This window comes from Hypanus sabinus, chromosome 13, assembly GCF_030144855.1.
Source record: "Hypanus sabinus isolate sHypSab1 chromosome 13, sHypSab1.hap1, whole genome shotgun sequence".
Taxonomy (NCBI): domain Eukaryota; kingdom Metazoa; phylum Chordata; class Chondrichthyes; order Myliobatiformes; family Dasyatidae; genus Hypanus; species Hypanus sabinus.
In genome coordinates this window covers 43,330,287-43,346,713 of record NC_082718.1, presented here as the reverse complement: position 1 = coordinate 43,346,713, position 16,427 = coordinate 43,330,287, and the positions used below count along the sequence as shown (strand labels likewise).

Genomic DNA, 16,427 nt, shown 5'->3' with positions numbered 1-16,427 from the left:
TTGTTATTGCTAGGTCAAAACTCCCTACCTTAATATTTCCTACTCCGCATCAACCATACATACAAAAGTAAACAGTTCACCATTACCTTCCTGAAGGTAATGAGGGATGGGAATAAATAATGGATTTTCCAGCAATGCCCAATCATTTGATGAATGCATTCTCCTTCCACCAAGTTATTCTTAAGCAAATAGCCATTTCTAATTATGTAATCCAACACTGCTAAGAGAGTAATAAATTTCTCTCTCTCTGCCCATCACTCTGCCTGTTCTCCATCACCCTCTGGTGCTCCCCTCCCCCTTTCTTTCTCCTGAAGCCTCCCGTCTCATGATCCTTTCCCTTCTCCAGCTCTGTATCACTTTAGCCAATCACCTTTCCGGCTCTTAGCTTCATCCCACCCCCTATCATTTCGCATTTCCCCCTCCCCCTCCTACTTTCAAATTTCTTAGTATCTCTCCTTTCAGTTAGTCCTGACGAAGAGTCTTGGCCCGAAACATCGACAGTGCTTCTCCCAATAGTTGCTGCCTGGCCTGCTGTGTTCCACCAACATTTTGTGTGTGTTGTGAGATCAGATTTATAACAAGTACCCTTTTCAGACTGTGGATTTTAAAATTTTTCTTATTGGCACAATGATGTAATGCATTGATAAATTGTGAATATTCTGTTAGTCAGTTTCTTAAATGCACAGTAAAATTAAAAAAATATATAACTTGAACAATTGCATCTAATCCTTATAACTTTAAACCTAATGTTATTATTCCATTGTAATATTCAGATTCAGATTCAATTTATTGTCATTTAAAAACCACAAATGCAATGCAGTTAAAAAGGAGACAACATTCCTCCAGAAGGATATCAACAAAGCACTTGACAAAATAGACTACACCAGAAAATCCACATAATGTTTGGCAATCCCCAATCCAGAGTCCTGAGAGGCTGTTGCGTATTAATATCACACTACCATCTTAACGCATTACCCAGAAAGGAGCTCCAAATCTACCAGACAAAACAAAACCAAAAACTAAAGCTACAAGGCCTGCACAATACCACATAGTGCTAGAGAGTAGCCGCCATTCAATTTTTCAACCCCGCACAAGTGTCACGTGTATTAAGGAAGCATGACAAGGCTTTAACAAATGTCAAGTAACTGACAAGACGGTGGGTCAGTCAGTCTTCGCTCAAACTGAGCATGATAATAAACTTGCTCAATCAGCTCAAGATGTCGTTTTCTTAAAAACAAAGGACACCAAGGACTTCAGAGATGAAGCAAATAATGGGGTCGCCCCACTGCCTTTCAGAGAACCACGCCAGTGCTTGCCAAACAACAAAGAGCAGGCAGTCAAGCGGTTCACGCCCTTGCAAAAAACCCTGAAAAGGAAACCTGAGATGCAGCAACGCACCCGATTGACCCACGAGATACTGTGTGCACTAATGGCAGAGGTCACAGCCATTATAAATGCACGACCACCCCTACCTGTGTCTTCCGACCCGGAAAACCCCTTCATACTCTCGCCATCAATGCTCCTTACGCAGAAGGCAGGAGCTCCCCCTTCACCAGGGGACTTCTCTGATAAGGAATTGTACTTAAAGCAATGGAGACAGGTCCAGGCTCTGGCAAATCAGTTCTGGTCTCTTTGGAGACAGGAATATCTACCTTTGTTGCAACACAGACAAAAGTGGACAGAACCCTGCAGGAATCTTCAAGTTGGAGATTTAGTCCTGCTCAGGGACAAGCAAATCGCCGCAACTGCTGGCCAATGGCAAGAATCACTGCTACATTCCTTAGCGGGGATGGATATGTCAGGAAGGTTGAATTGAAAACTACCAACCAAGGCGATGTGAAAATTTACCAAAGGCCAGTTACAGAAGTCATTCTACTTCTACCTAAGGACTGAATAGAGACTGAAGTTTGTATTATGTTCATTGTGACCTTACGAAGGTCAAGCGGGGAGTGTGTTGCCTTTATGGCAGTTAGTTAGTTTATAATATTTTCGCTTAGTAATTCGTTTGTTAGCATTTTAGTTAAAGTTAGGATTGTTTAAAGTAAATTCGTTGTCTGTGATATATCGTGGCATGCAATGACATCACATCCGTTTCGCCGCGTCCTGTGGGTTTGGAGAAACGGGAAGGTGGGGGCCACACATGTGCGAGTCCAGCGCAAGAAAAGTTGTCTTTCTACACACTAGGAACATAGTGAGAGCAATGCCGTAGTTGATATGTTGAATTAAAATGTTAACGCCGATCCTGTTAAAAGTAACTATGGTCGATAAGGTTTATATTTTCGTTAGTTAAAGAGTTGCAGATAGTTTGTGTTGAAGTGTATTTAAAGCAGTCAATGGCGTAGGTAGATTCTGACTGCTGCACTTTAATGTAATCTAGTTGTTGTAGTTTTACTCTTGCAAGTATTTACGATGTAAATGTAATATCAAGAAGGAAACAAATGCTGTACAAATCTTGTATTGTTTTATCAACAGTTTTCACCATACGTTAATGTGGAAGAGTGAACAGTAAACAGTTAATCTTACTGCGACCTGTCTTCATTAACAACGGTTTACCTCGGTGTTTAGTTCAGCGTTATCTTACATGCCGAGTGAGAACACTACATTTGCAACAGTGCAAACAATACCATAATTTGATAAAAAAACAGACCATGGGCATGGTAAAAATAGTCCTAAAATATTAAAAGACTATAATTTCGAAAGAAACCACCACACAGGTTCCACAAGTCCTCAGGGTCCCGAAAGACTCGTCTTCCCACGCTGGCGGCAGAAAGGAATACCCCCGCTATGGACTTCCACGGTGCCGCCTGACTCAGCCTCACATTTCTAATATGAACTTAGACTTGACCTCTATTTAACATAAATACTAGAAAATTTAGTTCTAAATATTTTTAAAATATTTAGTTAAAATATTTTTGAAAGCTGCATAAGTTAACATTTTATGTATTCAGTCAAACAGATGTAATTTACTTATTAGAATTGACAACAGATTGGTGAGACCGTGAGTAAGAGTGTGTACAGGAGCAACAACAATCAGAAGCGATTATGAAATCAAAGAGGATCAAATGAAGGAAATGATGAATGAGCAGCATGCATAAAACAGGCAGCATTCATTTCTGGCATGGATGTTATCAGTTTGTACGAGATTGATGAAGAGTGGAATGCCAGAATGGTCAATAGCCACACTTGTGTGTGTTTATTTGTGATGCACATTGATGCTTAATGTTTAGTTTTTTCTAATGGTTTCAATGTCTTTTTATATTGTTGATGTAGGTAGGCATGAAGTCGGCCAAGTTCATCCTACAGAACATTGGTTGGAAGAGACAGGAATTTCAGAAGAGCCTGTTGATAGCAATAGGGCTAGAAAATGGCATAGTGAAGGTGCAGGTCTAATTTAAGCTCCTAAGAATTATATTAACCACAGCTTTCTGCTAAATGCAACCCCACTGGTTTAGTTACTGAGTGTTGCTGAGAATGATACTTCAAGGGTTTGGTAAATTTATGGTTTAAATGCTTTTGCATTTAAGTGAAGCTGCTCTGCATAGTTCAGCCAATTAAATGGGGTCAGTCCCAACAAGAATACAGGAGGATTAATTTCAGAAAACACAACAGGAAATTAAGCAGCTTGTTGAGACAGTCCTGACAAAGGGTCTCAGCCCGAAACGACAGTGCTTCTCCTTATAGATGCTGCCTGGCCTGCTGTGTTCCACCAGCATTTTGTGTGTGTTGTTTGAATTTCCAGCATCTGCAGATTTCCTTGTGTTTGCTTGTTGAGAAATTTCTCACTGATGTAATTTTCAAAAGCAGAAGTAGATTTTGTACAATTTTAGGACTCCAAATTGAAAATATTTGCAGCAATAAATAATATTAGTGTAATTAAACAGTTGTTTAGCCCTTGGAGTGAAAGGGATTTGCATTTGAAAGTTTTTCAGAAAATCCTCTTTAAAGATTCTATAAGGTCACCCTTGTTAACTGTTTTTGGGTGGAAAACCCATTTCTGCAATAATGTATTGATTATTAATATTAATACCATTTAAGCAAATGAAGAAATCCAACATATCAGTTTTTCTGGGTATCATTTATGAGCACAGGTGATTATCCATAAAAGATCTCCTTCAAGAAACAAGTGATAGATAAAATAAGGAAAGTTGACATGAGAAAAGCAGTATTTATGCATTGTTAGTAGTGATTAGAGACGTGGAGAATAACACCTTAATTAACAATGCAGATTCTGACCTTTCAGAAATAGAATTCTTGCTGTAATATCAGTATAACTAACCACTTAGTGACTAGTATTATGTTTATTACTTTGTTCACAAAGATGAATCGTTGTATTTTGTCATTCATTTACTTAAAATGAATATGACAAATGGAAACAACAGTAAAGTGAAAATTATTTATTTGTATGATTAGAAATGGTCCAATTTCCCTTCTACTGAAATACTTCTGCAGTGCCTTGCTTCCAAAAATTGCATTGTCTGTGTTAGAAATGTACCCTTTCATTAGCTCGCTTTATTTCTGCCAAGTTACCTAAAAATAATTACTGTCATCTTACAAATTTTCTTGTCTGTATTTAACTGTGTTTTTCTATTAAGTAAAGAACGAGCATTGGGGCATGGCATCATAACCCCATTCTGTAGGAATGCTAATTTTTTTTCAACTTTTTAGGCCACAGTTTAACTAGAGACCCTGACCATGGGACACCATGTGTGATGACTCCTGCTGTCAGAATGTTCAAAGGAGATTTTATAATTATTCAGTACTTTATAAATCAGAATGTAGAGTTGCTTAAATCTGCTAAGTGTGTGTGTGTGTTTGTGTATATGTCTGTATGTGTATATATACTGTATTGGGATCAACCATGTCCTTGTTGTCTATGTGATATACAGCCAGTACATAATCCCGGGTAGTGTGATATGGAGAGCAAGCTGTTGCCCATGCAGCAGATTTCTCCTCTCCACACAGCTGATGAATTCAAAGGAAAGGCAGAGACCAATGCAGTTTGGTACCAGCAGCATCACGGGACTTGGCAGTCTGCGTTGAACTCAATGTGGAACTGTCTTTGGGAGTCCAACTCTGGATTTTTCTTCAGGGTTTATTCCGGAAGCCTTTCCCTTGAGTGGGTATAGCTGCAAGGCAGTGGAGGTTTGAGATCAGAGGTGTCCTTCTCCCAGATGAGCTGCCAACTATGGCTGATGAGCCCCATCTACCCATAGCAACTGGTTTTTAAAGTGCTAGTAACCCACTTTTGTCCCCCCTCCTGTTAGTAGAAAGTTCTTCCAGACTTATTAGCTAAGCCACACATGAAGGCCAAGGCCTGGACTTGGTTGTCAGAAGCTATTTGAGATGCACGCCATTAGGAGCCTTTAATAGCGGGGGGATCTTAGCCCTCTACCTCCTCTAGCTTTAGTAAACTTAAGGAGCATGTATTTGTGCATTTATGTATGCATGTATACGTGTATATATTAAAGAATAAACATGAACTTACCTAAATTTAGCAACTAAATGGAAGTCAGATACCCCATTCAAATGACTGGCTGCTAACGGGTCTCATATGAAAGATATCAACATTCACAACTCGAGAGATAACTCAGCACCCTGAAACTCAGTGGCGTCCAGATTGTGTTGCACTGTAGTGATTCATTATAAGGCTGCTGAACAGCCTTCAATACATACCTCGCCCAATATGTTTGATCTCATCTTTAATGACTTGTGTGCCATATTATCAGCTAAGTGTAACACGCTGTAGAGAAGCATTATTTTAGGATTTCAGGGGAAGGAAAAGAATAGTGGAAAGCAAACTGAAATTTAGAATGGGAAGAATTGATATTCTAGGAGATGATATATGGATGGCTATCATACGATAAGGCTGTGAAAATCTTCAAGGACAAGTATCCTGAAATAGATGTTATTCAGCGAAATGTATTAGTGGAATCTAACCAGCATGATGGTAGAATTTGTGTCTGCATCTGGCAGCATCGAGAGTAACAGAAATTTATGAAGAACATTACAACTAGGATGCCACAGGAGATGGAAACAACTTTGAAATTAGTAACATTAATAAAACAAAGCTAGGAGAATGACAGGTTGGTAAAACAATGGATTGTTCCAAGGGAAACACTGATATTGCATGTTCAGCCAACAGTTATATTAACCACTATGATGGTATTTAATTACTTCTATTAATTTTTAAAAATTGAAAGTTTTCTCCCCCCCAAACAGTATCATCTAGCAACTCTCTTGTAAAGACTAGTAACTATGCAAAGCAGTTAGAGCACTTCTGTGCTTTCAGTTTTTGAGGAGGCTGTGGTCTAAATACTTATTTAAAAGTCAATGCAGAATGGATAAATTGGAATATTAAATTTAGATTACTGGAAAGAAGGCAGGCTCTCAGCAACACTTCGGCAAATTTTGCTTGCTAAAATTATAAGCTAACATTTGATTCGTATAATCGCTTTCATGCTATATTGTTTAACAATAGTGAAAAACTGCACTTTTAGCTGCAGTTAAGTCAATGTTTTTATTTTCAAAGCCATCTCTCCTCGCTCTTTTGATGATTTACAATGCTGAACTATCTGTTTTCCTTTCCAGGTTCTGGAACTTCCCAGTGGTAAAATTATCAGGACATTAACAGGCCATACGAAAAGCGTTCAACAGTGTCGGTTTACACATAATGAGCAAGTGCTTATTTCCAGCTCTGAGGATGCTACGATAAGGGTAAGATGTATTTTGGAAATCTTTTTCTACATTTTCTTATTAAAAAAACCTGAAAAACCATTCTGTTTCCCACCTGTTGTATGTCTGCTTAGTCTGACAGTGGAAAGTAAAGTACTTTTATTCTCATAAAGTGATCAGTATTTGGTATAATATCCTGGAAAAAGTAGTGAAAGCAAAGCTTTAGAATAATCCTGGAGGCAGTTAGATTCAGTGTTTGGTGATTTATTTTGATAAACCACACCATCTTAATTAGAATATTAGTTTTAAGTATAACAAATTTTAGTGTTTGTGTTAACAAGATGTTAGTGTTTTGCAGTGAGTCTGCCAGGAATTTGTGTAACTGGACTTTATGGTATTTGAGTGTCATCAACAAGGTTAGTTACGTTGCCCTAACTTGCCCTTCAAAAAGTGATAATGAGCTGAAGCATTGAACCTCAGCTGTCCTCCCAGTGAAAAGACAACCACAGTGCTGTTGTCATTCAAGCTTCCTTAGTGGATCTAAGATTTCTGTGCATCAGTGGAGCTCTATTCAAATAGGGATTATTCCATCATTCTCCTGTCTTGCACCTTAATTGTGGGACAGTCAAAGGATGGCCAATAACCAGCTGATTAAACTTTGACATGGATACTTCTGGGCTATGTACATTTTTTGCCACTTAACAGACCACGCCTGAGTTTTGATTGGAACTTGTTGCATGCAGGCAGAGGCTGATTATTACCGGAGGAGTTGCAAGTCGAATGGAGCAATTTACCGCCTTCAGAAAAAAATGAGCATTTCTGACCTCCTCATGGAGGGAGGATTATGACTGAAGCAGCTGATTATTGTTGGGCTGTGGTCATTGCCACAAACAGCTCATTTACCAGTCTTCTGAGGCTGGCATGAGCAATCTGCTTTAATGTGCAGTATGAATCCAGCTGGTGGATAATGTCTTTGCTTGATTCCAATTTTACAAAGTTTCCTTCATAGCACATTTGCTTGTGAGCTGCTGTGAAGCCAAGAACAGCCACTTCTGGAGTCCAGTTCTTTGGTCCAGTTTTGGTTTGAGACTGTGATGAGATTTGAGCCGTCCGTGTGGTCTCAATGATGTCCAAAACTAAACAATTGTAAACAGATTATTGTTCCTTAGTGCAGTTCGAAAGAATAGTTGGCTATACCTTGCATCGCTTTTCTGTTTTACAGTTTTGTAACACCGGTGGATTGAATCTAATTTAGTGTGGGCTTGCATTCTGAAATAGACGTGTGTGTGATATACATAGTAAATTCACAGTAGATCAAATAAATAACGTAATGATGTTCTTTTATGGCTCAAAGTGTTAAATTGACACCTCGCCTCAAATGAAAAATGAAGCATCTGTTTCCTGAATTAAAGTTACAGATTTATGTGGCAGACCTATCTATGGTCACTCTTCATGAGTATGATTTTTGAGTGATCAGAGTAGTTTGCTTTGGCTTCAATGTGCGTCATTGTGGAGAATTTTGCAGCTTAGTTTAGACTATTTTCTGACTGACAGTATGTGAAGAGAAAGAGAACAGGTAAAGAAAACAAATACTGATGAAATATCTCCCTGAATTTGGGGTCATATCCACACCATAAAAAGGAGTGTGTGTGGTCCTAAACAGGAGGAAATGATCTTGTCTAGGAACTTGTAGCTTTTCTTTGAATAACTGTAATTTTAAAAATTTTAATATGTAGGAAAGGTTCTCAGATTTTTCAGCAGAATGTTGTGAGATTATAGATTGAATCTGAATGTTCCTGCAGTATGTATTTTTATACACAAGCACCTCAGATTCAACAGTATTACATGTACTTACAGTGTAACTATCTTTAGCATTGTTTTTATTCTATTTTTGAAATTCTAGAGATGATAAAAAAAATTCTGCCTCCTTTAATGAACTTAAGTTGGAAATTCATCCAAATCAATGATAATATTTCATACATCTCATTGTATAGTGGCTATCCTCTTCCCAAGCTCAAAAATGAGTCTTCCATGCCAGTGTAAGATGTCACATTGGTACATTAACATACAGTTGGATTAACTTTAATTTAATCATATACATTTCCCAGCACATGGATTTACATTGAAGCTAGAATGATGAAATAGTTCAGTTGTTCATTTTGTAACATTTTAGGGTCAGTTTGATTATCCCTTATCTGTCCCTTCATCCACGCGTGTATCCCCACATTCACTGCCACTTTTACCTGAATATTGGTCATTTGTAGTGCCAACTGATCTTGAGCACTGGTTGAAAGGGTTATCCTATGAAATAGAGCAAGTTAAATGTGGTAATGTATCTTGAGGCCCTGTCCCCTGAACATTTTGATAGAATTTTGACAGATCTTACAGTGCACCCCCTTGAAAGTTTTCCTGTTTTATTGTTTTACAACATTGAATCACAGTGGAATCAATTTGGCTTTTTTTTTTGACACCAATCAATAGAAAAAGACTCTTTCGTATTAAAGTGAAAACAGGTCTCTCCAAAGTGATCTAAATTAATTACAAATATAAAGCAGAATAATAGATTGCATAAGTATTCACCCCCTTAGTAGATCCACTTTTGGCAGCAATTACACCCTTGAGTCTATGTGGATAAGTCTCTATGAGCTTTTCACATCTGGACACTGCATTTCTCTCTCATTCTTCTCTACAAAACTGCTCAAGCTCTATCAGATTGTATGGGGATCAAGACTGTACAGCCATTTCCAAGTCCAGCCACATAGAACCTTCTTCCAGTTGACTTCAGTCTCCCACATACCTTCCAGCAAACTCTAGCCAAGATTTCTCGTGAGTTTTTTTTCCCCCAACAGTGGCTTTCTTTTTGTCACCCTCCCATAAAGCTGCAACTGGTGAAGCACCCAGGGGACAGTTGTATGCACAGCCTTTCTCATCTCAACCACTGAAGCCTGAAACACCTCCAGAATTCTCATAGGTCTGTTGGTGGCCTCCCTCACTAGTCCCCTTCTTGCACAGTCACTCAGTTTTGGCCTTCTCTAGCCAGATTTACAGCTGTGCCATATTCTTTCAATTTCTTGATGATTGACTTAACTGTACTCCAAGGGATATTCAGTGACTTGGAAATTTTCTTGTATCTATCTCCTGACTTGTGCTTTTTAATAACCTTCTTGTAGAGTTGCTTGGAGTGTTCTTTTGTCTTCATGGTGTACTTTTTGCCAGGATACTGACTCCCTAGCAGTTGGACCTTCCAGATACAGGTGTATTTTTGCTATGATCAATTGAAACACCTTGACTGCACACAGGTGGTTTCTATTTAACTAATTATGTGATTTCTAAGGATAATTGGCTGCACCAGTGATAATTTGGTGTGTCATATTAAAGGTGGAGGGGTGAATACTTAAGCAATCATTAATTTTATGTTTTATATTTGTAATTAATTTAGTTCACTTTGTAGAGATCTGTTATCACTTTGCTATGAAAGTCTTTTTTCTGTTGATCAATGTCAAAAAGCCAAATTAAACCCAGTGTGAATAAGGGGGTGAATACTTTTTATAGGCATTGTCTGCTCTCAACGATAATGTAATCAGAGATTTTAAAAGATTCAACTAGATATAAATAACAAAATAAATAAAACTTATTAAAAGCAAATTACAAATGAATTTAATGGTTTAAAGTACTGAAATGTAGTCACAATAGAGTGAAAAATAATAAATTATTTAATTGCTCTATCTTCTTTATGAAGATTAACAACTTCATTCGTGTGGATGGAGCTGTATTTCTGAAGCCCGCCTTCTGAGGATGTACATCTAGTCCCTCAGCTCAGTACGTTATGCTCTGTTCCTGTTCTCTGTGCTGTGTCAGATTTCCTGGTTTCTGACTGCACTGATCATCAGTTTCCACAATATTGATTGTGACTTTCAAAGGTAATGCCCACCACTGCTCAGTGGTGTATTAATCCAATGTACCTATTGGCTGGCTGTGTTTTTGAAATGGTAGATACCCAGTTTGTGCCTTTTTGGCTAAGATTCTGTAAATAGATTGTGAAACCATGACACAAGTTGCATGAGAAGTGAGACAATGGATCCTGGGATGTCAAGAAGTTGGCTGTTAATATTTTGTATAGATTACCTTATTGCTGGGGGCCTTGTTCCAGTTGCTTTTATCATAGCATAATGAATTACAGGTTTCCCCCACTATCCGAAGGTAGAGCATTCCTTTGAAATGGTTCATAAACCGGAATGTCATAAAATGAATAAGCAATTACCATTTATTTATATGGGAAAAATTTGTGAGCATTCCCAGACCCAAAAAGAACCTACAAAAACATGCCAAATATCACATAAAACCTAAAATAACAGTAAAATATAGTAAAAGCAGGAATGATACGATAAATACATAGCCTATATAAAGTAGAAATACTTTTCTGCAATCATTGCAGCACTGTCTAGCATAGTGAAAATCTCACTACGGAGCGTATAATCTCACTATGTAGCGCTACTAACGTAGCAGAAGCTCTCTCTCCAGAAACCTTTAAGCTATGAAGCTGCCAAATCATACCAAATAACACATAAAAATACACAACCTATATAAAGTAGAAATAATATATGTACAGTGTAGTTTCACTTACCGGAGTTGGGAAGACAGCGAGCACTCTGATGATGGTGTGTTAGGCAGCTTTCAAGATTCTTTCTCTACGCGTGTAAACAGTGCGAATGATGGACGTAGGCAAGTTCAACACGCAGACAATGTCCTTACTTCATTCACCGCGATCGAAACATTTAATTATGTCTAGTTTTACGCTAAGTGTAACACCTTTACAAGCTCTTTTAGGCTTTTCCGATACCTTAGAACTAATCTTGCAAACAGATGCACAAAACAAATCGAGGTAAAGCACAGATGCTCACAGGCATGTGTTTAAGCAATAGCAGCTAGAATGCAGTTCAGGGGGAGGAGCTTGGCTGCTTGGGGCGCACTCTGCCTTTTTTCATAAAAGTGAAACACACTTCTGTTTGCGAAAACAGGTAACTAATGTAGGTCTTTCATAACAGTGGAGTGTCACAAAGCAAACGTTCGAAAAACAAGGGCCACCTGTAGCTGTATTTGGGGCCCAATCTGAATACCCGCATGTCCTTGAAGAGACAGAATCTCTTGGACATTGCTTCAGTTGGCTCCATTCCAGTCCTGATTCCTCAATAAATGTTGCATGTTCTCCTTTTGTTATTCCATAAGCCAATGGTTTGTAATGTCTTAATAGTGTCAAGAAGAATTGGGTTCCCTCTTCCTGTGTAAAGTACACAAATGGTACAAGTCAGCTCAGTATTGTACCTTCATCTTTACCCAAGCAAATGCAATCATCAACTAACAGACTGGGCGCAGTGAAGGTATCCTTTTATATCAATGAGCGCTTTTCTTTCTGAATTTCAATCTTTTTTTGTACTATTAACTGTGGATTCTGGTTGGTTGGGAAATTTTGGGACCAGTACATTTTGACCCAATTAAGCACCTGCCCCAATTAGCCAAAGTTTCATAGAAATAATTTTAAAAAAGTAGAAGACAAACTGCCATTGAACTGAGTAATAAATTAGGTATTTAAATGAAATACTGAACAAATTATAACACTATCAGTACTTCTACAGTGCTGTAAAACTGTTAGTTCCTAACAGTAGGTGTGCTGGTTGTCCAGCGTATCCAATGATGACGGGAAATCTATGTGAGACAGCTTTTAAATTGGGAACGTCATGGCCCATGGCACTGGGGCAATTTCTATTCTTTCTATGTCTGAAGACTGGGTCCTAACTTGTAGAAGTAGTGAAGTTGTTTCATTTTCACTCCCAGCCGTTTCTGGTATCTCCAAGCCTGAATGCTTGAAACCAGAGTGAGAAAAACAGTTCTAAATTGTCTTACTGCTTATTTCTGGCCAACTAGCAGTGACAAAAATCAGTGCTTTTTGAATGCAAGAGCATGCAGCTGCCGCTATTTGAAAGCTGTTTGCTCTAAGCAAGGTGTGGTGTTTAGTAGCCACATAAGTGCACTCGTCTGAAGCTAATTAGAAAATGTTGGGCACAGTCTCTTGAGTCACATTATACCAACAGTGTCCCAAATATGGGAAGGGAATCCTGGCTATTTTCACGAATAGTTTTTGTTCTTTAAGGGTTGTCCCAATTAAGTGTCTGCCCTGATTAACTGATGGCCCTATTAACTGAAATCCACTGTAATTGTGGGATGCCTTATTAAAATTCCTGCGGTAAAGGCATGCCTAAAATTTTGGAAGAATTAAAGCAAGAACATTGTGTAATGTTTTAGTTGCTGAAGTTGATTGTTCTTATCAGCAGCAGTTAACTATTTTCAGTGATACTCATTTTCTCCATTGCTAGGACATTTTTTTTTCCTCCCTGCAAGATAGATTTCAATTTGATACACTGCAGTTGAATCTGGTTTTCAGGTGAATAACTATCCAATGTGTGTTAATGACTGACAGGCCTTTTGGCTGTAACTCTGACAACTTAATTCTCTTGGCGTGTGTGAATTATTTTGGATGTGCAGTCATCCTTTGAACCAGTTGGATTCTTGTACTCTTCTGTCTTTCAGATGGTATCTAAATTCTAGTAGGACTTGACCTCTGTGCATCAAATTGTGTAACAGACAGCATCTTGCTTCATTTGAGCAGCAGGTGCCCTTGCGCTGTATATGAGTTATGTTCCTGTCAGAGTGGCTGTACAGACTATTCAAAGAATTGAATTATGTGGATGATCTTCTCTTGTTCCTCTCTCTAAAGCAGAGTAATTTGTATCAGATCAGACTTTGAAATATGGGAATTGCGTCTTTCCATATCATTGTTTTATGACTGGAAATAATTTACACATTAAGTATGTATACAAATCTTTTCAGGTGAAGTTGAAGGTTAATAGTAAGCTTCTTAAGATACAGTTGGGCTCTATGGCTGACTAGAGAATTACATGCTGGAACCTCTGTGACAGTACCTGGACATATAGTTTTATGGTTTCATACTTTGCATTTTTTAGTGTTTTCAGAAGCAGTGAGCTCCAATCTAGGGAAGCTAGAGAGCAGAGTGGACTATCAGAGGCAAAAGATCCAACTCCCTGTGGTTATTAACATTCACAAAGAAAGACCTAGTTTGTTAGCTGAAGATTGGCTGAAAGATTTTGTGGAAGGAAATTTTTTTTGTGTACAGATGTCAAAAGCGGCTCAAATCTGATTGCTAGGTACCCAGGTGTTTTTCAAGACTCCCTTAGGAGAATAAAACACTTTAAAAAACATGTGAAAATCTAAAGCCATGTACTAAAAATTACACTGAGCTGCATACTGCTTAAAACACAGAAGAAGAGCTCTCTAAGCTTGTAATGAATGGCTTATCCATGAAAACCTGCCTTATTAGGCCTTCACCACCATTGTGGGGCTTTCAAAAGTAGACCACAATCTGGTTGTGTGGCAGTTTATAAAGTTACAATGATTAGATGATGAAAGGTATCCTTTCCTTTCAACATAAGGTTGGTACACTGAGCTGGTTGGTTCATCATTATGTCCAACTGCGAACCATTATTTTGAAAATAAATAACAAAACAAGTTTCTTTTTGAAGTTAAGTCAGCTTCCAAGCCTCAGTGGATCAGCTGATAGAGGGAAATGATAGATGCCTGCAAGCAAAACTTTGTAATATTACAGTATGATTCAGGAGTAAATCTTACAGATATTTTACAAATACAATGTATGACATAAAATAGTTTTCTTTAGGTCTCAAGGTGACTAATTAGAGTTGGCAGCCAGTCAAGGAGTTAACAACAACTATATTGAAGGCCTCAATCTTCCAAATATTTTAGAATAATGTTCCTCTTTAGGCATGTTGCAGTACTGTGCAGACTCCCTGATTTGACTACAGCACTTCACCTCCTTCTGCATCACTAAAGGACAATAAATGGCTGTGGACCAAGGACCAGCAGAAGGTGTTTGCAGATCTACAAGATGTTTCTCAGCTTGAACATAGTGACTTCCATAGAGCAATCAGGTTATAGAGTCAAGGAGCATTGTAGCTAGGAAACAGGCCCTTTGGCCCATCTAGCCTGCACCAAACTGTTTTCCTGCCTAGTCCCATTTATCCACACCCAACCATAGGTCTCAATACTGCACTCATCCGTGTACCTATCCAAATTTCACTGAGATGTTGCAATTGAATCCATATGCAACACTTCCGCTGGTAGTTGGGGGTCGAGTGTCACAAAGTGTGGAATTGATTTGGTGACTGGTGTTACAATGGATGGTAGAAACAGTAAGACTCATAGCTCGCATTATGAGAACACTGAATATAAACAAAAGTTATGTTCAGATTGATAAAGGGGCTCTGGCAGTAATATTCAATATCAGCAAATGCTGCATGTTGCTGCCAGGTAGAACATTAGTCATAGATCACGAGCCAGTTTTGTCCTTTTAGGTGGGAATTGGCTATATAAGGCAAATAGGGATTTGTTATTGGCTCAACGGTAGGAAGCAGAGAGTTATGGTCGAGAGTTGTTTCTCAGACTTGAAGCCTGTGCTTAGTAGTGTGCCTCAGGAGTTAGTGCTGGGACCTATGTTGTTTGTTCTTTATATAAAAGATTTGGATGAGAATATACTCTAAAACAGGTGGCATCATTAACAGTGAAGAAGGTTATTGAAAATTACAGGGATCTTGTTCAACTAGGTAAAAAAAAATGCTGAAGATAGGGAAATGACTTAATTCAGGTAAGTGTGAAGCGTTGCATTTTGGGGAGACAAGCCAGAACAGGACTTGTACAGTGAATGCTCAGTACCTAGGGAGACTGTTGTGGAACAGAGGGAATATACAATTCATCAAAAGCAACATGACAGGTAGTCAGGGTAGTGAAAAGGGCATTCAGCACACTGGCCTTCATCTGTTAGTGCAATGAATATAGATAGGAGTTGGGACATTATGTTGCAGTTGCACAAGGCATTCATAAGACCGCACTTGGAGAATTTTGTACAGTCCTGATTGTGCTGTAATAGGAAAAACTCCATTAAAATGGAAAGAGTGCAGAGAAGGTTTACAAAAATGCTGCTGGGACTGAAGGGCCTAAGTTACATGGAGAGATTGGAAATGCTGGAATTTTGTTTCTTCAAGTGTAGGTGCTTGAGGGGAGACCATAAAATCACAAGATGTATAAATAGGGTGAATGCACTCAGTGTTTTTCTGACGAAAGGTGAACAAAAACTCGAGGGCATTGGTTTAAGGGAGTGTCCTGTGGGGGGCACTGTTTACTCTGATTGTCAAAAGTTGCTTCCATCATGATTGGTTAGTTTAGAAACTGCAGCTGCTTTTCCCATTGGATAGCTGCCTGGGGTCTAGTTTCAAATATCCTGGGTATATAGAGAGTACATTTGGGAGGTTCACTCTCTTCCTTTATTTAAGGCAAACAATGCACATAACTTTTGGGAAGGTATATTCTGTGCGAGCTTTTAACTAAGTATGTTTGTTGAATATTCAGCTTTGTAGTTTCTGTAATTTGGGGAATGTGAATGTTTGGTCAGATTTTTACAGTTTGTATAAGTAAATATACTTACTCGAAGTCAGTGCATTTTCTGTCTGACTTGCCAGATCTGTGAACCTAATTCCAACATTACAGGGAGATGTAAAATTTAAAAGATACTCCAACAATGTTCCCAGTAAGGTTTGCGCGTTTGTGTGTGCACATCTTTTGCTACTAGTGCACCAAGGAATTTAAACTTTGCACAGAAGGTTGTTACCCTC

General features: G+C 38.5%; 1 protein-coding gene across 2 annotated transcripts in view; it reads left to right on the top strand.

Moving 5' to 3' along the window:
• Positions 1–16,427, top strand: part of apaf1 (apoptotic peptidase activating factor 1) — a 274,267-nt gene that overhangs the window by 172,864 nt on the left and 84,976 nt on the right. Inside the window, exons 22-23 of one of the 2 annotated variants that reach the window (XM_059987521.1) lie at positions 3,271–3,378; positions 6,589–6,714. In XM_059987521.1, coding sequence (XP_059843504.1) covers positions 3,271–3,378; positions 6,589–6,714 — 234 coding nt within the window. The remainder of the gene's footprint in view (positions 1–3,270; positions 3,379–6,588; positions 6,715–16,427) is intronic. The other variant, XM_059987522.1, reaches the window with a different exon arrangement.